Source organism: Arvicanthis niloticus, chromosome 17 (assembly GCF_011762505.2).
Source record: "Arvicanthis niloticus isolate mArvNil1 chromosome 17, mArvNil1.pat.X, whole genome shotgun sequence".
Classification (NCBI taxonomy): domain Eukaryota; kingdom Metazoa; phylum Chordata; class Mammalia; order Rodentia; family Muridae; genus Arvicanthis; species Arvicanthis niloticus.
The window spans coordinates 31616254-31638466 of NC_047674.1; the positions used below are offsets into that span (position 1 = coordinate 31616254).

General features: G+C 44.4%; 1 protein-coding gene across 9 annotated transcripts in view; it reads left to right on the forward strand.

Moving 5' to 3' along the window:
- The window catches only part of Kansl3 (KAT8 regulatory NSL complex subunit 3), a 37980-nt gene that overhangs the window by 11784 nt on the left and 3983 nt on the right, over window positions 1–22213 (forward strand). For 6 of the 9 annotated variants that reach the window (XM_034521215.2, XM_034521218.1, XM_034521219.1 and 3 more), the window contains 18 exons: window positions 1834–1924; window positions 2070–2255; window positions 5567–5698; window positions 6323–6439; window positions 6663–6764; window positions 6870–6941; window positions 8134–8208; window positions 8403–8560; window positions 11149–11212; window positions 11585–11785; window positions 11900–12056; window positions 13286–13363; window positions 14514–14705; window positions 15082–15163; window positions 15518–15648; window positions 16437–16546; window positions 16906–17128; window positions 17437–17570. In XM_034521215.2, coding sequence (XP_034377106.1) covers window positions 1834–1924; window positions 2070–2255; window positions 5567–5698; window positions 6323–6439; window positions 6663–6764; window positions 6870–6941; window positions 8134–8208; window positions 8403–8560; window positions 11149–11212; window positions 11585–11785; window positions 11900–12056; window positions 13286–13363; window positions 14514–14705; window positions 15082–15163; window positions 15518–15648; window positions 16437–16546; window positions 16906–17128; window positions 17437–17570 — 2305 coding nt within the window. The remainder of the gene's footprint in view (window positions 1–1833; window positions 1925–2069; window positions 2256–5566; window positions 5699–6322; window positions 6440–6662; window positions 6765–6869; window positions 6942–8133; window positions 8209–8402; window positions 8561–11148; window positions 11213–11584; window positions 11786–11899; window positions 12057–13285; window positions 13364–14513; window positions 14706–15081; window positions 15164–15517; window positions 15649–16436; window positions 16547–16905; window positions 17129–17436; window positions 17571–22213) is intronic. The other 3 variants (XM_034521217.2, XM_034521216.2, XM_034521221.1) reach the window with 1 other exon arrangement.

The following is a 22213-nucleotide window of genomic DNA, read 5'->3' on the forward strand; positions in this document are numbered from 1 at the left end:
CTGGTATTTTTCTCTAGTCTCTATTTTTTGATAGTCTTTCAGTGAACCTAGAGCTTGCTGATTGATTACGTGGACTGAGCAGCAAACCCTTGAGTTCCTTCTTTCTCTGCCCACCCCTCAACTCCAGAACAGAGTTACAGACTTTTATGTGGGTGGTAGGGATACAAACCCAGGCCCTGGTGCCTGCACTGCAATGATCGCTTTACCCATGGGGCCATCTCACTAGCCCATTAATGTAATTCTATTACCAGTTGTTGAAAGCTTTTGGGTTTTGTTTTGTTTTTTTGAGACAGTTTTTTTCTGTGTGCCTTGGCTGTCCTGGGAGTCAGACTGGTTTTGAACTCAAAGAGATCTGTTTGTGTCCACATCCTGAATGTTAGGATTAAAGGCATGTACTACCATGTCTGGCTTGTTAGTTTCTTGATTAGAGAGAGAGTAAGTAGAGTTTAAATATCTTCCGTTGCCTTTCTCCTCCGGCCTCTTAAAGATTACTAGTCACTTAGTCAACAAAAGGATGGACAGGGTATTAGGACTATCTTGTACCTCACTGGTACAAATTGGCATAATTATGCTCTAATTGTATTTTGAGAGAAAAGTTTCATTTTAACAGGAAGGGTGATGTGTAGGAGGAGCTAAGGTAGGAGGAGTACTGAGAGGAAGAAGAGGAGAAGAAGAAGGAGAGGAGAAGCTAGGTGATGAAAGAAAGAAAGAGGGGGGAGACAGGGAGGCAGATATTCATGTATCTCCACCAGTCAAAGATAGTTGTTATATCTAGGTTGGTCAGTGGGTTACACCTCTGATTGAACAATTCCAAACTTATAACGCTTATGATTAACATTATTTAAAAACAATGTATAAATGCAAAAAAGGAAAAGGGGGCATGGGATAGGGGCTTTCTAAGGGGGGGGGGGAATGGGGAAAGGGGATGGCATCTGAAGTGTAAATAAAATATCTAATAAAAAAAAAGATTACTAGTCACAGCTGTGATGTCAAGATGACTGAGTTGCTGGGAATGAGGTGAGGAGTGTCCTATGTTGGCAGGGAAGCGGGGCTGAGAATAGTAGGATAGACTTGTAATTGCAATTTACAGCTGGGCTTAGAAGCTGTCAGTAAGGAAGACAGGCATTTGTATGTCCTGATGTGCTAGGATAAGAAAATGGTAATATAATTTCACAGTTGTGTGACAAAAAAGGCAAAAAACATGGAAAAGGGAAACCATTAGTATTAGGTACAGTGTTGAGGGACTATAGAATTATTACAGCTCTGTTTCATCTTTGCTCTTCAAACTGTTTTAACTAGAGCTCTTACCTTACTCTAGTGCTTCTAGCATAGTGCTTGCTGATCGGTTGTGGCATGTGTTGTAATCCCAGCCCTATGGAGCTGAGGCAGGAGAGGAGTTTGGAGTTTGAGTATAGTTTGAAGTGAGACTGTACTAGAAAATAAATAGATAGATAGATTTGAAGTGAGACTGTACTAGAAAATAAATAAATAGATAGATAGATAGATAGATAGATAGATAGATAGATAGAAAGAAAGAAAGATAGAAAGATAGAAAGAATTGAAACATGCCTGTAGTTACTAATATGATTAGCTACCAGATAAATAACTAGCTTTTGAGCACTGAAAAGACTCCATGACTTGTTGTGACTTGTAATGTATGATAAGGTGATTTATTGTCAGAATTGGGACCAAAAGCTAGAGTTCATGCTTTAGCTCATTGACCTTAGACTCTCATAATGAGAACAAAAATATGACAGCATCTCTTTATATGGAGGATATACATGGCAAACGTCCTCAAGGTTACATTTTAATTTCTCTGAGTTTCTGTTACAGGACTGGCTGGACAGTGGCTCAGAATAAGTTGTTTAACAAGATCCTCAAAGCCCTGCAGTCTGACCGGCTTGCACGATTGGCCAATGAAGGGGTAAGACGTTGGAAGTCTGCCTATAGTTGACTCTCTTAGTTCAGGCCTCACTGGCTGTTGTGTCCCGTGTGCTCTCTTCCCCGAGGCCCCTGCTTGTTAACCGAGTGTAACTCTTGTTTTTTTTCTTTTTGTGAATACCTTTCAGGCTTGCAATGAGCCTGTGCTGCGTCGTGTTGCTGTGGACAAGTGTGCAAGGAGGGTGCGGCAGGCGCTGGCAAGTGTCAGCTGGGACACCAAGCTGATCCAGTGGCTGCACACCACCCTTGTGGAGACCTTGAGCCTACCCATGCTAGCTGCTTACTTGGATGCCTTGCAGACACTAAAAGGGAAGGTAAGGCTGCTGTTGGTTCAACCTGGTAGCACCAGCCTGTGTTTGCTATGGGTTCAGGATGTAGGTTTGAATACGGCTGTGTGACTATGTCAGCATGGACACTAACAATTTGGCTGTTAAAAATAGAGAAAGGGTATCATTTTAGGTTTTGTTTGGCATACAGTTCTTCAGTTCTGCCATTTTTTGGATAAAGTGTGGCATCTGAAAACCAGGATACATACTTCACCTCTGTAGCCTGGCAGTTCTCACCTTGAGTCATCACTGACTTGAACTGTGGTGAAAGAGATGAAGGTAAACTGAGGAGGACCAAGGTAAGGTGTGTGTGTGAGGCAGTTCTGTAGCTCTCAGAGGACCAGGGATTACATAGCAGGGAACTGCCTGAGTTAACTCTACTCACGAAGAGATGGACTATGGGCCGGCTATGGTGGTACACACCTTTAATCTCAGAACTGTAGAGGCAGAGGCAGGTGGATCTCCATCACTTTGAACTTGATCTACACTGCAAGTTCATTCTGTAGGGATTGAGTTACCAAATGAGATGGAGTTCTTGACACAAAAGCCAGTATATCAGAAGCCCACAGTAACTACTGAGGATTATGTAAGTGGCCCTCATAGGGGTTTGAGGAATGTGTGCTTTGCTTCAGCACAAGATGGTCTTAGGTAATGGTTCTTAATTCAGTTTTTCACTTTGCTTTTCTTTTACATGGTGGTACTGAGGTAGAGCCCAGATCCTTGAATCTGCGTGGTCATATATGTTCACAGAGAGTCATGTCTTCAAAACTTCTAATTTCATTGTTTCTTAGTCTTAATTTTTTTTTGAAGTTATAAAATGCTGTGTTTATTTTATTAGAAAGCTGAAGAAAACTGGTTGTATGCCAATGTAAAAGAGAACTCAGGACTAGATGAAACAGTTAATGTGTGGTAGGATATTTGACCTCATTTTTTCCTTCAGCTAATTTACCTTGCATTGGAGTGAGCAACAAGAAGTGTATTTGGTGGATAGTGTGCTCTAGGGTCTAGGGGCGACTGCTGGTAGTACCCGGGGCAGTGGTAGCTCTGCCACACTTGCCATGCCCAGGACTTAGAAGTGATTCCCTTGCTTGAAGAGACAAGGCTGCACTACTTTTTGTTTAAGTTACTATGTGAATGGGGTAATAGATATTTTGAGCATGACAGACCCATATTGTGGACTCTTTTAAGTGTGCACAGCGGGTACCAGTGCTACCTGGACAAACTGCTAGAGTCCAGTGTGGGCTAACTGGAACAGCAGGGATGTACCCAGTACACTAGTATACCAGTGAGCACATTGACTATAAGGTACTTTCTGCCCTGGGCTGTGCTCTCCATTGGTGGCTCCTCTTCCTCCAGACTACAGCTGTTAGTGAGCATGGGGTTGTTTTGCTTTAAAATACTTACTAGGCTTTAGACAGCGCCTGGCTGAGTCCTAGTCTTAGCCCAGCTATTTCCCCCTTAGCAGAGAAGGGACAACAGACTCAGGGTCTTCATTGTGTTGAGACAGAAGCATATAGGGCTGAAAAGACTAGAAAGCCTGGTCTTGGGTGGAAGTCAGTTACTGGGCTTTTTTCATGTGGACAGTGAGCCTCAAGGCTTTTCAGTTTGATAGGTAAACTGCTGCCTGAGAAAGCTTTATAAGTAACCTCAGTGAGTAGAGGGGGATATAAAGGATGGCCAGTTGAGAGTGGTGATCCTTTGTAGCTGCCTTTTAGCCTTCATCAATGCATACTCCTTCTTCCTTGCTGAAATCTGGTACTTAAGTCTACTTGGGTCTGGAATAAACCCCACAACATGTCGTTGCTGTTTGTTTTTTTGAGAGTGGATCTCACTGGGTAACCCTGCCTGACCTGGAACTAGCTTTATAGAGCAGACAGGCTTGAACGTTGTTTAATTCTCCTACCTCTGCTTCCCAAGCTCTGGGATTATGGGAATGGGCTACTATACCCAGCCATGCCTTTGCCTTATAGTGCATACCTCATCTCATGATGGAGTCCTGCCTCTGCTAAGCCTGTGTCACCTTTTGTGTTACTGCTTCAGATGTGACTTGCTTACTTTCCCTGCTCTGTTGGATGGCTCTATCACCAGTGTGGGCTTCGCTTTCCTCCCATGGTTTTAGCACTGCACATCCCTCACTACCACTTCCAACTTGGTTGTCTTTCTCACCCTTTGAGAGTAAATCTCTCTGCAGGATTAGCTCTGTGCTTTGTAAGAACACTGAGTTAACTGAGGTAGACTAGAGGGTATAATTTCTACAATCTCATGCACAGTTCTTTCATCGTCTCTTCTCCTTCTGTTGTTTATTTACTTATTTTTTGAGACAGGGTTTCCCTTTTCTGGCCTTGAATTAGATACCCTCCTGCCTCAGCTTCCTGAGTGCTGGGCCCAGATTTCAAATCTTCTTAAAGTTACTGAAGCATATTTATATGAAGGACAGATGAGGGATTTCAAGTAACATACCACATTGTCTATTTTACTTTAGTTCTTTTGTGTACTAGAGATTGAACCCAGGGCCTTGCAAATCCCAGGTAAGAGCTACTCCCAGCTTCAGATCAGTCTCTCTGACTCTACATGTCTCTGTCTCTTTCTCTCTCTTGAGTAAGGAATAGCTCATCTGCCTTTGGAGTTTTATGCCTGCCTCATACTATATTCTCTAGTCTCCGAAAATCCCTTTGAGATTCCTCTGAAAACGACCTCTAACTCTTAAAAACTTTCCTTTTTTTCCTTGAGATTGTTTTGACTTCTCTGTGGGTATTGTGGGATTTATGAAGATATTTCTTAGCAGTATAAGCATCAGCATGTCTCAAACCTATATTTATATATTGATGAGGTCACTTTTTTGGGAGATAGTTAAAAACAGGATATGATATAAAGCAAAATATATATAATATAGTAGGATATATTTGGGGGGAACAATAATAGAGTTCATTATACATGTCTCAACTTGAAGACTATTTGTTGAGGTAGGGTCTTTTGTATCCCAGGCTGTGTAGTGCTTCACCCACCCCCTCAGTATAGCTGAGGTTGATTTCTGTGTGTCTTCTGATGTGAGAAAGTACCTGAAGTACAGTCATGGGGAAAAGGGATGGCAGAATGTACTTGTCCCTTGGTGCATCTCACCAGATTTCCTTCCAGAGGATCAGCTCTGCTTTGCTTCCACGGGAGTGCACTTTGTGGCTGTGCACTGATTTGTGGCTGTGCATAAGAGCTAGGAGCCAATTCTTCCTGCAGCCAATTGCAGCTGAAGGGAGAGTTTCTCACTTGACACTGGAATCATCTCTGCTCTTCCTTCTTTGTAGATCCCAACATTGATAGACCGGATGCTTGTGTCGTCCAACACCAAAACTGGGGCTGCAGGAGCGGAGGCCTTGTCGCTTCTCCTCAAGAGGCCGTGGGACCCTGCTGTTGGTGTGCTTTCACATAACAAACCAGTAAGTTGGTTGTTCAGTCTTGACTTAGCATCAGCAGTCTTTAAGTGCACATAAAGTGTTCAGACTGAGCCTTAGAGGCTTGGCAAGAGGAAGATAAGTGGTTTAACTTTTCTTAATAGCTTGGATTCTAGCCGGGCGGTGGTGGTGCACACCTTTAATCCCAGCACTTGGGAGGCAGAGGCAGGCGGATTTCTGAGTTCGAGGCCAGCCTGGTCTACAGAGTGAGTTCCAGGACAGCCAGGACTACATAGAGAAACCCTGTCTCGAAAAACCAAGGGGAAGAAAAAAAAAAAAAAGCTTGGATTCTTTTTAAAGATTTGTTTTTAAAGTATGTGTGCATGCGTGCATATGAGTGCAGATGCCCATGTGCTCATGGAGGTTAGAAGAGGGTTCGCATCCCCTGGAACTGAGTTACAGGCAGTTGTGAGCCACTTGATATGGGTGCTGAGAACTGCAGTCATCTTCCCTGGAAGAACAGTATGTGCTCTTAACTGCTTGAGCCATCTCTCTAGTCATAAACAAAGGATCAATGCTTGGTGCGAGAACTGTTTGATACAGTTGTTGTGAGCTTATAGGTGAATACCTCTCACTCAGTGGTTCTTGGATGGGATTCTGTCTCCTCAGAGCAAACTCCCTGGTTCTCCTTTGATTCTCATCGCCTCCTCTGGTCCCTCCAGCTCTGTGTTCCCTGCCTCACGCCGCCACCGCTTCTGGCAGTCACAGCTTTCCTGCTTAGGCAAGGTAATGGTAAGGGCAAGAGGAATTCTGGGTAGGAAGTATGTAATCTTGGAGGATTAAAGAGAAGAGTGTGTGGGAGGGGGTCAGGTTTGTTCAACTGAAATGTGGTTCATTTCCCTAACTCTAATTTTGGCATTAAGTATCACTTGTCTAAGGGATTTAGGATGTTAAGCAGAATCAAAGTTTGATTGGCACTCCTGGCACAGATACTCTTTCTTCCCTTTAGGTCATCCCTGTAGCTACCCATCTGCTGAACAATGGCAGTGGAGTAGGAGTTCTGCAGTGCCTTGAACACATGATTGGGGCAGTGAGAAGCAAAGTGCTAGAGGTGAGAATGCCCAGGTTTGGTTCACTGAGATATACGCACCCAGTGTGGGATTGTTCTGTGCCTTAGAGTCACCTATCTTACTGTCTTCTTTCTCTTGCCACAAAGATTCACAGCCATTTCCCACACAAACCTATCATCTTGATTGGATGGAATACAGGAGCTTTGGTGGCCTGTCATGTAAGTAGTTTCTGTTGTATTTGGAAATTACTGAAAACTTGAAGGTGGTTATGGGAGCAGTGCTACTATTATTACTTTGAGATCTTCATTGTTTTTCTTAGTACTACACGCTTTGCATGGGAAGCTACATTTACACTGTGGAAGGCAGTCTTAGTTTTTGAATGCTATTATAGAAATGCTACAATAGAAGACTAGAGTAATAAATAAACTCCTTGATCTCTTCACCTAGCTTTTTCAGTGCTCAGCTCATAGTCAGGCTTGCTTGTCTTATTCCCGCCCACTTTCTCTGTGCTCCAGATTATTTTGAAGAAACCTCCAAAGTGTAATGGCACATGCTTGTAATGTCAGCCCTAAGGGGGCTGAAGCCTGAAGGTTGCCATGAGTTTGGGGCTATCCTGGACTATATATAAGTTCTAGGTTACTCCAAACTTCTTAGGAGAAGAAAGCTAAACAATATTAAAAGTTCCAAATATGTATTTTATTTATAAATGTTTGAGCATTGTATCTTGGGGGAAAAAAGGTTCCTTTTTCTCTCAGACTTAAATACATACTATGCTCTCCCCTTAACATTTCAAATAGGTACAAATTAGTTTTGAATTTGATGTTGTATTCATGTTTGGCTCCTTTATATAGTGAGAACAAGCATCTACAAATCTCCACACGCCTAGAACAGAACTCTCAGGAGCCACATGCTTTGAGAAGTCTTGGCTGTGTGGGAGTGTCCCTTAAAACAGCCTATGAAAGATTTCTTCATTTAAGGGATGGTGTTGACATTTGTGTATTTTGTGTGTTTGGGGTGTTTCTCTGTGTGCACATATAAGTGTGCTACTCTGTTCTAACTGTATTTCCCAGCCTGCTACCATCTGTGTTCTTTTGAATATATTTGTTCTCAATAATAAAGTCAGTAAGTAAGGAGGCTCTAGTCTAGGTTGTCAACAGGACTAAAGTATGACAACTCCCATCAGGCTCAGGTGTGTGTGAAGGTCCTGTCAGGGTTCCAGTTCTCTAGGTGGTAACTGCCTGTGCTCTGTACACTTAATCATATGGCTGACAAAACTGAAGGCTAGAACAAGCAAGAAAAGCTGGGGCTGACTGGTGGCTCTGGGCTATCCCCAGGCCCATGTGCATTCTGGGGAGGCTGGGGTGTAGTGAATTTACTTGCCCTAAAACTGAATGGTGCCATTACTTACAGGTGTCTGTGATGGAGTATGTCACTGCTGTTGTCTGCCTTGGGTTTCCTCTGCTTACTGTGGATGGACCCCGGGGGGTAAGAGCGAGGTGAAACTGGTTGGTCTTTGGCAGTGGGAGTGGGATGCAGCAGGAATGTGGGACAATGGAGTGCATGCTGCATCCTGGGTGGGTGGGTCCTCCTGCAGGGTCACAGCAGACCCTTCTAGGTGTCTTCAGGGACAGTGCTTCCTGAGGACCAGCTGGTTAAATCTAAACTGCCGCCTCTTCCAGGATGTGGATGATCCCCTCTTGGACATGAAGACTCCAGTCCTCTTTGTCATTGGTCAGAATTCTCTTCAATGTCACCCTGAAGCCATGGAGGACTTCCGGGAAAAGATTCGAGCAGAAAATAGCTTGGTAGTTGTTGGGGGAGCTGATGATAATCTCAGGTGGGTCCATTTCTCAAGAGACGAGAGGGAACATATTAGAATGTTAGAGAATGTTTGTCCATGGCAGTATAAGGACAGAGCAGGCTGACTGAAGGAACAATTCAGCTTGCATCCTATAATCCCAATATGTATTCAGGAGGCTGAAGCAAAAGTCAGCCTGGTCTTTGAACCTGTTTCAAAAAACTGTAACACTAGTACAAAAAATCTGAAATCTCCTCTATCCCTCACCTAGAGTTTCTGTAAAACCAAAATATAACTTTTAAACTGAGGAGACTAGTGTCAATTTGATAGTATTGTCTAGTCTAGATTACAAACCTAGATTTCATCAGTATCTCGGGGGTGGGTTGGGGGGGGGGCTCTCGCCCCCCCCCCCCCCCCACTTCCTGTTTGTTTTGAGATAGGATTTCATGTAGCTGAACTCAAATTTACAAAGTAGCTGGGAATGGCCTTGAGCAGGCTCCTTCTGCCCTTCCCTCCTGAGTCTCCATGCCCAGTCTTCAGTGTCTATTTTCTGGAACCTTGACACTGTTAAAGACAGCTCAACAGTTACAAGAGAGATAGTTCTTTTACATATTTTCTTCTGATACATTGAAGATGTTTAGTTTTGTCAGGAATGCCACAAAGGTGACGTAGCTTCTCAGTGGATTCTGTCAGAGGATACATGATTCAATTTGTCCTATTATTACTGATAATAATGTTGATCACACAGTTGAGATAGCTACTGTGGGGTTCCCCACTATGAAATTACTGTTTCCCCTTTGTAATTAGGAGTCATCTTGTGGTAAGAACACACTTTGAGATTTCTTTGTCATCAAACTTTTCCTGGGGTAGGTGTTTTTAAAAATTTCATTCTTTTTTTTTTTTTTTTTTTTTTTTTTTTTTTGGTTTTTCGAGACAGGGTTTTTCTGTATAGCCTTGGCTGTCCTGGAACTCACTCGGTAGACCAGGCTGGCCTTGAACTCAGAAATCCGCCTGCCTCTGCCTCCCAAGTGCTGGGATTAAAGGCGTGCGCCACCACCGCCCGGCTAAAAATTTCATTCCTTGAGGACCAGTGTGAACATAGATTTACTTGTGTTAAGCCTGACTGGTTTCATTATGAAGTAGCAACAAAGCCAGATTTTGGGAGAGATTTAAGGAAAAGTGACTTGTGACTTTGATCATCAAGACAGCCATTCATTTAATCTTAGGAAACATCTTTACTTGCAGAGATTTTTTTTTTTGAGACAATCTCACTATGTAGCTCTGGCCATCTTGGAACTATCATTATGTAGACCAGGCTGGCCTGGAACTTACAGAGATCTACCTGGCTCTGCCTAGAGTGCTGCAATTAATGGTGTGCACCACAGTGTCCATCTAGCTTTAATTGTTGGTTCTCATTGGACAGCTTAGGTGAATGTCTACTCCTGTCTGTCTGGTTTGGAGGAGTCTTTCTGGCCTTTGTCATTTGCCACTTGATTGTTAATGTTCATAGCTGTGTTCTCATGTAAACCATTATTTTTGTAGATACTCAAATGGTTTTATCCACAAGAGAGTGTATGTGTCCTGAGTTCCTGAGGGAATGGGACGATGGGGTGCCGGCGTGTGTGAGCTGTGTTGTGAGGCTGCTTAGGAAACACTGACGCGGTTGGAAGGCCATCGGACTGAGAGTAGGGGAGCTTCAGTTGTCTCAGGTCCTTTATGGAGAAGCTTGGATAAGTTACTCTGTAGCTCACTATCCCCATCTGAAAAGAACACTGTTAAACCTGTTGAGAGGAAAGATTTGGGGACTCTTTCTTTTTGACATCAAACTTTTCATTACGTACACTTTACATTTTATTTTATTTCTTATTAAATTTTTAAAGATGGGGGTCTATTGTTGTCCTGGCTGTCCTATAACTCTGTATGTGGACCAGGCTGGCCTCAAACTCTCAGAGATCTGTTTGCCTATGCTTCCTGTGTGCTGAGATTAAAGGTGTATGCCGTATGCCACTTCACCTGGTTAATTTTTTTTTTTTTGCATTTTTGAGTTACATGTTTATTGTTGGATTTATGTGCAGGTGTCCCCATGCCCTAACACTTTATGAAAGGTCAGAAGACAACATGCAAGAGTTAGTTCTCTCCTTAAGACCCTGTAGGTCCTGAGCAACTCATGTTGGAGGATCAACATGAACATAGGTGGCATTTGTATTAAATGTCATTTAATTTATTTTGGAGGGTTAATGTAGTTTTAATAATGTTGCTCTCCGTTGTATAACTTAGGGACCTGGTTTTCTATTTTCCAGGAGCGTCAGTCAGAAATCAGGTTTTAGTTGTTTTTAGACAGGGTTTTACTGTATAGGTAAAACATTTTTTACAGCTCTCCTTTTTCTCTCCCCCCTCCTCCTTTCTCTCTTCCTCTCTCCCTCCCTTTTTCCCTTTTTATCTCTTGTCTTTCTGTGTGCGTGTGTGTATGTGTGCGCATGCGCGCGTGTATAGGTAGGACAACCCTCAGGGTCAGGTCTCTTCCACTCTGGGCTGCAGAGTTTGCACTCAGTCATCATGTTCTCTCTGCAGTGCTTTTATCCTCTCAGTCATCTCACTGGTCTCATTGTTTCTTTGTTGCTTCTTAGAATAAGCAAAGCAAAGAAGAAATCAGAGGGCTTGACTCAAAGCATGGTGGACAGATGTATTCAGGTAAACAATTTGCTCTCCTTTTTGTTGTTAGGTTTCGTTTTACTGGCAGTGACCTTTCTCACTCTGGACCATAAAGGGTATTTAGTAGGCTCTGTGGTAGACCTAAGTCACGATCAAAGAACAGGGGAAGAAGGAGAAATGAACTGAGATCTGGATGGGCATCTTAGCAGATTAGGACGTGGAGTATGCACAGAGCTTTCTCACAGGCACCTGATGGTCTTCCCCAAGTATAGCAGCTAAGCTTGGCCTTTGTGTGGCTTTGGGAGTGAAAAGAACCATCCTTGGAGAATGGTGTTCTGTTTATCTTGATGGTATCTAGGAGAGTCCTGTTCTCCAGAGGAGGACTAAGGCCTTTGTTCCTTTTCATACTAGGATGAGATTGTGGACTTCCTAACTGGGGTCCTCACTCGTGCTGAAGGTCATGTGGGCTCTGAGCCTCGGGATCAGGATGCTGAGAAGAAGAAGAAACCCCGGGACTTGGCCCGAAGAGATCTGGCCTTTGAAATTCCTGAGCGAGGCAGTCGTCCTGCTTCCCCAGCTGCCAGGCTCCCCACATCCCCCTCAGGCTCAGAGGTAGTGTGCACAGGGAGGGGCGCCTTTCCTGAGGTCTGAGGAGGTATAGTGGTCTTCCTTAGATGCAGGGAGACATGCCGAGGATGCAAATCTCTTTGGACCTTCTCTACCCAGGATCTTTCCAGTGTGTCCAGCAGCCCCACCTCTAGCCCAAAGACCAAAGTGACCACAGTGACCTCTGCCCAGAAGTCCAGTCAGATTGGGACCTCCCAGCTACTGAAAAGACATGTGCAGAGGACAGAAGCTGTGCTGACCCACAGACAAGCCCAAGGTACAGATGGTCTCCTGGCCCAGCAGCCACAGTGGGGCTCTGTCTCCTGCAGCTAGTGTCATGTAGAGTTGGGAAGTATTAGCTCTGCAGATTTTTCAGGGCAGTGTGAGAGGCTCTCATATTGCTTCTAGGAAAACTCAGGTTGAAATGAGTTCCAAGGCTGTGTGGTAATGGGCATTTTGCCATTAGTCAACAGCCCTGTCTGTCCTGGTGTGCTGGAGATGGTGAGCTTATAAGTGTGTGTAGTAGCCTGACCTTTTTCCTAGTTTCTAATTGGAGAAGCTATGTATTTTGCCAGCCTTTCCTGGAGTCAGTGGGCTTTCCAGATAAAGCACAGGGTGACTGGTTTTACTCCTCAGACTAGGTAGGCTAGCTCACCTTGGTCTTTTGATTTGGTCTTGAAGAATTAGAGAGTTCCATGATGGGACATTACAGATTTGGTCAGTGTTCTGCAGTTAAGCTTCAGATAAGGCTGGGAAATATTTGTATTTCAGGGTTTGGAGGGATCCAAGGGCTATGTGAGTAAGGAGCTGTAGAAAAGGAAAAATTCAGCGAGTAAAGAAAGAAGCATCGGTGGCTCTGTCCCTAATGCCTATTTGTTCCACTCCCCTCCATCCCAACATGGTCCTCTGCTCACCACCTTTTTTACTTTTAATGAGGCCAAAGGCTCCATTACTTAAACTAAGGCTTCTTATGAATGCCACTAATAAGTGTGAGGGGGTGGGTGAAGGCAACAAAGGAGGCCAGGCACACCTGAGGTCTATGTGGATGCTCTGTAAATGGTGCTTGGAACTGGTGGGATTCCCTTAGAATTTGGTGAAGGCAGAACCAGCAGGCTTCTGTATCTTTGGGTAGTATGATAAGTGGAGAAACATAAGGTGGCTTGGAAAGCTGAGTGGCGAGCTGGGTTTAAGATGGGACCCAAGAGTGTCAGTGGGGACAGCAGCATCCACACAGCCATGGCTTAGGCAGAGCTGATGAGTGGGTGGGGAATAGTAGTTAACAGAGCTCTCACTGCCTGTTGACCCCTCTGTTTGGAGTTGACTTGCCCTAGCTTGTTGAGGCTTGGCAACAGCCTGGTGTGGCAATTACACAGCAAAGCCAGGTTCCAGATCTGTGTGGTTCCCTCAGAAAGAATGGTTGACAGTTTTCATCTTTTCCTTGTTCCTGCTCTGTTCCTCCATTCTCCAGCTGGCTGTGATTCTATAATTCTTTCTGATTCATTCCAGCACAGTTTGCTGCTTTTCTGAAACAAAACATGCTGGTGAGGAAAGCTTTTCCTCCCGGCACCTCCTCCTGTCTCTTTGGTGAGTATCACTTTCACTTGCTCGCCTAGGCTTGCCACTCTCCTCCCTGCCTCTCAGTGTTCCTGCTCTCCACTGTTTCTTCTCCTCTCTGTCTCTCAGCTCCCTTGCTTATGTTCTCTCCGTTGGTTTCTCGTGGTGGCGTGTCTTGCTTTCTCACTTTTTCCTGCCATGCTTCTTGGCTCTGAGTCTCTCTTGTTTGCCTGTGGCCTGCTACCTTCATGTGAACCTGCATTTTCTTGTCTGTTTTCTCCCTGCCTTGGTTGTTTCCATCCTGATTGCTGCAAATACAAGAGCCACTAAGAGCACTCCTGGCTTAGGCTGGTACATTCATCCCTAAGCAGCCCTTGATACCTCACTGTAGCCCGTGAGAGCAACCCCATGTTCTTTGGCCTGCTGTCTTGCTCCTTACCCCAGCCTCTTTGTCCATGCTAAGAAGGACAAAAGAGAGACTTCTGAGGTCACAGAGTAGGAAACTGAGAAAACCTAAAGGTTAGTGAGCCTAGAAGGCTTGCCTTTATGCACAGTGATCTATTTGAGTTAATGGAAGCCCATATCCCCAGAGCTGGTTGTGACACGGGCCACTTCTGTCTTATTCAGGCAGCAACTGAAATGCTACCTTACCCAGTAGTTCCTGAGAGCCAGCAAGTCACGGTGATAGTCTATTTGCCCTACCTCTATTTGACAAGCAAAGCCCTCAGCCTCAAGTACCTAATACATGATGGAGATTGAGGAAGCCCTGTGAAAACTCCCGTATGCAGAGGGTTAGGTGGCCTGCCTATGTATGTTCCTCATAGGCTGTTTACTGTCCCCAACTATGGGACAGCTTGGGAGAAGATGTATAATAGGGAAATGACCAAATTCTTTGAGTCTGGAAAGTGCTGAGAGAACTGACTGTTTCCTTAGTTCTCTGATGGTGTTGGTTTTGTTAGACAACATCAGCATGCCTTTCATTCTTTGATTCCCAGTAGCTCAAGGCCCCTTGTCTCCCTGCTCCAGGACAGCTGAGGTTGGCTGAGATGCTCCAAGCCAGGTTCCCAATGAGTGGGACAGCTTGTACCTGTGTCATTTCTCATGTGCATCTTCCATCGTGGCTGGCTTGGCCTGTGGTATTATAAGTTATGGAAGATCTTACTTCAGCTCTATTTCTTAGTTCCCATTTCATCAGAACCAGTGGAGGAGGTAGAGAAAGAAGAGCTTCGGGTCCAGCTGAAGAGGCACCATCCTTCCAGTCCTCTTCCCGGCGCAAAGCCCTCCAAGCGACCGAAGATCAAAGTGTCTCTGATCTCCCAAGGGGACACACTTGGAGGGCCTTGTACTCTTTCTCAAGGTGGAATGCCTGAAGGTGAGTCTTTTGTGGTGTGTTTAGTAAAGACTGACCAGTGTTCCCAGGCTTGGCAGGCAACCCAGTCTCTGTCAGTGCAATGGACACCTGGAACAGAGGTAGTCTTGAGTCACACATGGTGGAAAGTGGTAATCACCTGTCTCAAGAAAGGAGACATCTAAGAGTACTTGTGGGGCCATTTAGAACATTATACACTTTGTCCATTTGGGGTTCCAATTAAGGTAATAAGATATTCTAGAAAGCCTAAAAAATGGAAGGATAGAAGAACCCCAGCTCTCCTGTAATAGCATAGCTCTTCTTTTTCACCTTCTGTCTTAAATTCAGCCTTGGCTTAGGGACAAGTTAGGACTGACCTTTGGTCTTGGTTGTTCTGCAGCTACTGGAGGGAAGCCCATCACCATGACCCTGGGAGCTTCAGCAGGAACCAAGGAGCTCACTGGACTTCTCACTACAGCCAAGTGAGTCTGCCTTTGGTCTCCTAGTCCCTCTTTCTCTTACACATTTGGTGTTCAGGGAAGTTGCAAGATTCTGGAGTCAGTTGTTGGCATGGGGCTTTTTTCTGATTGGGAGCTTTTTTTCATTTCTGTCAGTTTTGAGTTAATTTTTCCTTATGAAATTGTAGAGCATCCACTGACTTTATTAAGACTTGAGTTCTTAATTTAGGCTTGGCTTTTAGAAGGATAGAGGTGGGGCTTAGACGCTAAAACAAAGAAACAGAAGATTCTTCCCTGCTGGACTTCACTCAGGATACTCCCCTTGTGGCTGTGGGCTGCTGCTCTTTGGGATGACAGGGCTTCTTCCTTTGTTTCCAGGTCAAGTTCTTCTGAAAGTGGAGTTACAGCCAGTGTAGCCCCATCTGTGGCTTCCAGCAATGCCACACCCAATGCCATCCACACACTGCAGAGCCGCTTGGTGGCCACTTCTCCAGGCAGCTCCCTTCCAGGTATCTTGTAGCCCATCACGTTCTCTACTGGGAGTCTTTAGGATCTGCTGCTGGAGGGTGGTGGTCTTAGATCAGGAGTTCTGGATCTGGAGCTAGAAGGAGTAGCTCTGCTCTCCCAGTGATGGCAGAAGCTAAAGGAAGCTGGAATTAGCTTGTCTTTACTGTTTGTAGGGGCTGTGTCCTTTACTGTGAGAATGGACAGACAGTGCCTGTGTTGTGCTTCTTCTTTTTCATACCTCAGATTAGATAAAGCTAGAGGTGGTGCTGAACTGGACATCAGCAAAATGAAATGTGTTTTACCTCCTTGTTGTGTACTTTTTTTAAGCCCGGCCTGCCTGGAAGGGCTGATTGCCTGATACCATAGGTTAGGACATTGATGAATTAATTACCTTTCCTTTAAGATTTTTACTTTAGGTTGTTGGACTGTGTATAATGTGGTCAGGTATCTGAATCCACTTAGTCTTTGTTTTTCTGTAGAAGTAGTTAAATTTGTGTTTCTGAAAAGTGGGATTCAAGCTGTCCGTTTTTTTGTACAAAGTGCAGGACTGCTAGCTTAGAACAGGTTGGGATGTGCAGAGTAAATTCAAGGCAGTGTCTGGCATAGCACCTGACCTTGTGTGTTAACTACTGTGTGTGCTGGGAAGGCTTTCCTGGTATCTTTCTGAGGGCAGGGGAGTGCCTAAGAGCAAGTTTAGGTTGTTGTAGGATGATTAAAGTTTAGGTTATTGCAGGCTGCTTGTGGGTAATACACAGGACTGACGTCTGCTATCTGCCATGTCCTCTCCTAGGGGCCGCTTCAGCCAGCAGCCTCCTCCAAGGCCTCAGCTTCAGCTTGCAGGATATTAGCAGCAAGACCTCTGGCATCCCAGGAAGTCCTTCCCCAGGGCCAGCCCCACAGGTATATCATCTGCTGGAAAGGCGGTGTGGGATTAGTACTTCTTAGGGAGGGAGGTTATGTCTAGTATGAGTGAGTTAAGGACAAAAAGCCTTCTAAATACATAGTCAAGAAACCAGACATAATCTATGACTTATTTATGGGCTTAGATGAGTTTCTTGGCATCTCTGTCTTGTGTCTTCATCTATAAAATAAGGTAATAATATTAGGTCCCTCATATTTGTGATGATTAAAGATAATATAAAGATGAATAATGATAATAAAAAATCCTGGAAGAGTACCTTAACATGTTCTGAATGGGCTATCCAGGCTCCAATGTTGTTGGGTGGTAACTTCTAATCATCTGGTTGTGTGTCCAATAGGCCACCAGTGTGAAATTGCCAACCCCCATGCAAAGTCTGGGTACCATCACCACAGGCACGAGCACCATTGTCCGTACCATTCCTGTGGCCACCACTCTCTCCTCCTTGGGTGCCACTCCTGGTGGGAAGCCCACTGCCATCCATCAGCTGCTGACCAATGGGGGCCTCGCTAAGTTGGCAAGCAGCCTACCTGGCTTGGCTCAAATTTCCAACCAAGCATCAGGTAAGTCTCATGAAAAGGATGGGGACTTCCAGATCTGGTATTTCCAGATCTCATATAGGCAGGGTGTCCTGTCCTCGATTCTTGGATTCAGCTCTGTGGAGCCTGCCCTCAAAAAGTTCTAGAGAGCACAGGTTGCTGCCTTTCAAATTTACTGACAGAACATGGACCTACCTACCCAGGAAGGAAGCCAGTTTCTTTGGGAAGAAACTGTTAACCTGAAAGTCAAGGCTAGAAATCAATCCCCTGTCTTCCTATCTCTGTGTCTGTCTCTGTCTGTCTGTCTGTCTGTCTGTCTGTCTCTTACTTAGGCTTAAAGGTCCCCACCACCATTACTCTGACGCTCCGTGGCCAGCCAAGCAGAATCACCACGCTTAGCCCTATGGGTTCAGGAGCCCCACCATCCGAGGAGCCCAACTCCCAGATGCTGCCTTCTAGTTCACAGGTGAGTTGGCTGGGCAGACCCAGGAAGTAAGCTCTGGTCCTAGGTAAATGTGGGGCTGGCCAAAGGGTTGACCATAGTTGCCATTTGCACTGAACTTGTAGGCAGACTAGATTCAAATTTGGACCCTGAGGTTTCTAAACTTGTCACTTTGAGCAAGGCAGGACCTATGTGAGTTTCCTTCTCTGTAAAACTGACTGTTGTGAGGATTGAGGCAGTGCATCCCCAAGGGCATCCGTGGTTGGTATAATGTTTTTGAGTATTTCTCTCTTCTTCCCTTTCTCTTCCCTCTCTTGGTTTCATCATTTAGAGCTTGTGAGTAGAGACTGATTCTCTGTCTTCATTGCTGTCTTTAGGATATAGCTAGGTTTTTTTAGTAGCCAGGTATTAACCATCTATTCCTCTTAGCTAATTTCCATTATGACATTTTAAAATAAAGTAAATGCTCCTAATCTACAAATGTTGATCTGAGGAGCCATCCAGAGAGAGATAGGAAGCTAAACACAAATGTCCTGGCCCAACACTGTACTCTTCTCCAGTAGCTTAGTTCACCTGGGCTGTCTGCATATGAGTGAGGAGTGGACAGACTGAATGTCTGTAGATGGGTGGGCCCAGTTCCTGTCTTCTCTACCAGAACCAACCTGCCTGGAGGTAGAGGAGCTAGGTACTACTGCAGGCACCCTACTGACCCAGAGCTTTTTCTATGAAAAAGCAGCTGAAAGCACCTATTGTGGTCATTCATTCCCCCCTCCTTCCCTCCCTCCCTTCCTTCTACATTGTGTGTGTGTGTGTGTGTGTGTGTGTGTGCGTGTGTGTGCGCCCCTGCACACTCACACACCATTCCATGGTCATGAGTGGAGATTGAAGAACAACCTGTTTGCTCCTTCTACCATAGAGACTGGGGACCAGACGGTTATCAGTCCTAGTAGGAAAAGCTCTTACCCACTGAATTGTCTCTGTGGCCTGTGGAGTTTTTTTATGTTTGTTTTTGTTGTTTTCAGACAGGGTTTTCTCTGTGTAGCTGCCTGGAACTTGCTCTGTAAACCTGGCTGGCCTCAAACTCTTCTTCCTCTGCCTCCCAAGCACTGGGATTAGAGGCGTGCACCACCATTGCCTAGCTTCTGACCTAGTACTGCTCAGCTGTTGGCCTAGTGTTTTTATCTTTTTTTTTTTCATTACAAAAATAATTATGCTTACTAAATTATTGAAACATTACAGGAAAAATATAGAAATGTTTACAGCTCTCAGTGCTATTCTTACAGATTCTGTTATGGCTTCACAGGGTGAAGAGAAGTTAGGATAGGAACTCAAGACCAAACCTGGCAATAGGAACTGAAGCACAGAGCAGGGAGGAACACCGTTTAATAATAGCTTGTTCTCCAGACTTGCTCAACTTGCTTTCTTCTACACACCAGGCCCACCTGCCCAGGAGTGGCAGTGCCTGTGGGAGCTGGGCCCTCCCAATCATTCCTTAGTCAGAGAATGCCCTTCAGGTTACATACATGCAGTATGACAATGGAAGCACTTTCTCAGTTGAGGTGCCTCTTTCCAGATAACTCTAGCTGTGTCAAGTTGGGGAATAAACAAAAACAAAAAACCCCTAGGTCATATGTGGGGATTAGAGGACAACTTTTTGGAGCTGGATCTTAGTCACTTCTGTGTGAGTTTTGACATACATTGGTTTTATATTAATCCTTTTCCTGTTACACAGTTTCTTATGCTTTTTCCCAGTCAGTAAATTGCCTTTATTTTATATTCTTATTTTTTTTGTGTATGAGTTTTGTCTGCATATGTATGTGTGCATTTCTGGGACCCTCGTAGGCCTAAAGAGGACTCCACCTTCTTTGTAATTGGAGTTAAGAACAGTTGTGAGCTACCATGTTGGTGCCAGGAACCAAATTCTGATCCTTTGCAGGACAGCAAGTGCTCTTAAATACTGTACCATCTCATCAGCCTCTACATATTTTTTGAGAGAGGATCAGGCCCAGGCTGATCCTAAATTTAATATGTAGCTAAGGATTGCCTTGAACTTCTGGTCCTCTTTTCTCCTTCTCCTGAATTCTTTAATTACAGGTGCATGTCTGTAACTTCCCCCAGTTCCTTGTTCTTGATAATACTTAAGATTTAAGTATTATCAAGCGTCCATGTGTACTGGGTAACTCTGCCTGCTAGAGCTCTAGTCCAAGCCATTTTATCTTTCTATTCAATGTTTGACTTATAATTTCTATTTCTGGATCATGTATGGGGTGTGTGTGTGAGTGTGTTTCTGTCTATCTATCTCTGTGTGTGTGTGTTTTGCTCACACTTGTGTGATGGGGCCAGAGTACCATTGGGGTTATCTTTCTCATTCACTTCTCCACTGTAGTTTTTGAGACAAGATCTCTCAGTGAACCTGGAACTTGTCATTTGTGCTAAGATTGGGCAGACCTCAAGCCCCCAGGAGTACAGGTGTTCACCATGAGTGTTTTCTGAACAGGAATCTGAAGTCAGATCCTTATGCTTACTCAGTGCTTATCCTACCATGCCATCTTTCCAGTTCCCTTTTATATTTATTTTGTAAGAAAGGGTCTTGCTGAATTGCTCAGGTTTGCCTCAAGGCTGTGATCATTCTACTTCAGCCTCCCAAGTTGCTAGGATTACCTGCAGACAGCTTTTCTTTTGAGATAGGGTCTCATTGTATATCTCTGGCTGGCCTGGAGTTTGATAATGTAAACAAGGCTGGCCTCAAACTGACTGAGATCACCCACATCTGCTAGAATATGCCCAGTCATTTTTGCTTGGGTTTTGGTTTGGTTTTTGACAAGTTTTCCTATAGAAGAGCAGCATAGACTGCTCTTTGACTCTTCAAAAATTTCTGTCTTTGAGGTTTCACTATGTAGATAGACTCTCAAGCCTCAGCCTTGCAATTCCTGGGACCATAGGTGTGCACACCATGCTCACAAGCATGGACCACCATACCCAGCTGTAGTTTATTTACTTTTTCACCCATTGAATTAAAGAGGTGAATCTGTTTATCCTTAAAAATCATTTGAAGTTCTCTCCTTTAATCTTCCATGTTAATGCACACACATGAGTCTGTTGTATGACTCCATCCTTTCTCTTTCTGTACTAGCCTTTTGTTGTCTGACAATGCAGATGCTATGCTCTGTTAGAATCATCCGCATGAGATGATTGAACATAAACAGTTCCTTTTTTAGTGAAAATGATTCATTAAATGGCCTTCCTAATATTCAGCTGTCTGAGTTCCAAATTTGGGGGGTGGGGGTTGTTGTTGCTTTTTCCCAGTAAGTCTTGTTGGTTTCTTTTTATTTGTTTAGGTTGATTTCTTTTCTTCTCTTTTCTTTTCTTTAGTATAGAATAGAGTTTATTCAGGGCATGGGGAAGGGAGTTAAAGGGTAGTAGAGGCAAAGGGAGGCAGAGAGTGTGGGTTTATTTCTTTGAGACGGTCTTGTTGCGTAATGCAAGGTGGCCTTACACTTTTGATCCTCTTAGCTTGTCCTTTCAAATGCTAGGACTGCATGCACCAACCATCTCATTCATTTCCTGTCAGTTTTGTCCTGTTTTGTCTGAGATGGGGTTGCCCTGTTTTGTTCAGACTGGCCTCAGATGTGCAGTCTCTCCCAGGTGCCAGTGTAATTCCAGAGTCACGGATGCGTGCTGCCATGCCACCTTCTTGTTCTTTTCTGCACCCCTCATTACTTTTATTATATGTACAAAGGAAACAAGGCCCTGTCACAGGAGAACAGACTGGAAACAGAGAGCCTGCCGGTTAAGGGATGCATATTATTTCCACTAGCTTCTGTTACACTTAGGATTTTAGGCTCCACTTACTAGTATTAGACTGAAAAGGTTTTTTTGTTTTTAGGTTGACCTCATTTGTGTGTGTGTGTGTGTGTGTGTGTGTGTGTGTGTGAGAGAGAGAGAGAGAGAGAGAGAGAGAGAGAGAGAGAGAGAGAGAGAGAGAATTGTTGCTGACTAGTTTTGTAAAAGATCATTTCAGTCTTTGTAGAATACAGTAGGAAGAGTTTGGGTTTTTTGTTGTACACTGTTGCAGACAGTACAGAAGTTCCTTCTGTTCCTTCATGCTTTGATGGACCTGACCATCAGGGCCTGTTCTGAGGCTGTCTTTCCTTTGCTGGTGCCAGATTGATGTGCAGCCAGAATGCAGATTGCTGCCTTCCCTCTGAAGGAGACATCCTCCCCAGCTTGCTGTGGGAGTTGAGGTTGTTGGGGACCCTCATTTTCCATGCTGAATTCATCCAAGCAAAGGATGAAAACTGGATTTTACTCATTGGCTTTAACCCAGATTAGTTTTCATGTGAATAAAATGAGTGCATTATTGCTAGGCAGGGTCCATTGTGGTCCTTCTCCAACAGGAAAGGGGCAGTTAGGACAGTGAGATTTATCAAGTCTGAGTTTCCAGTTTTACTTCTGTTCACATTGTCAGTGTGATTTTAAAGAAAGAACTCTGTGCTTCGGGTTAGGTTGGTTTTCAGCTAGTAGCCGTGTGATTCTGTGCAAACCACTTGAATTCTTGAGGTTTGGACCTTATCATTTAGTTTGGTGTAGAAATTTACTTAAGTTGGTAGGATTTCTATTGCTGTGATAAAACACCAGGTCACAATGCATCATGAAGCAGAGCCTGG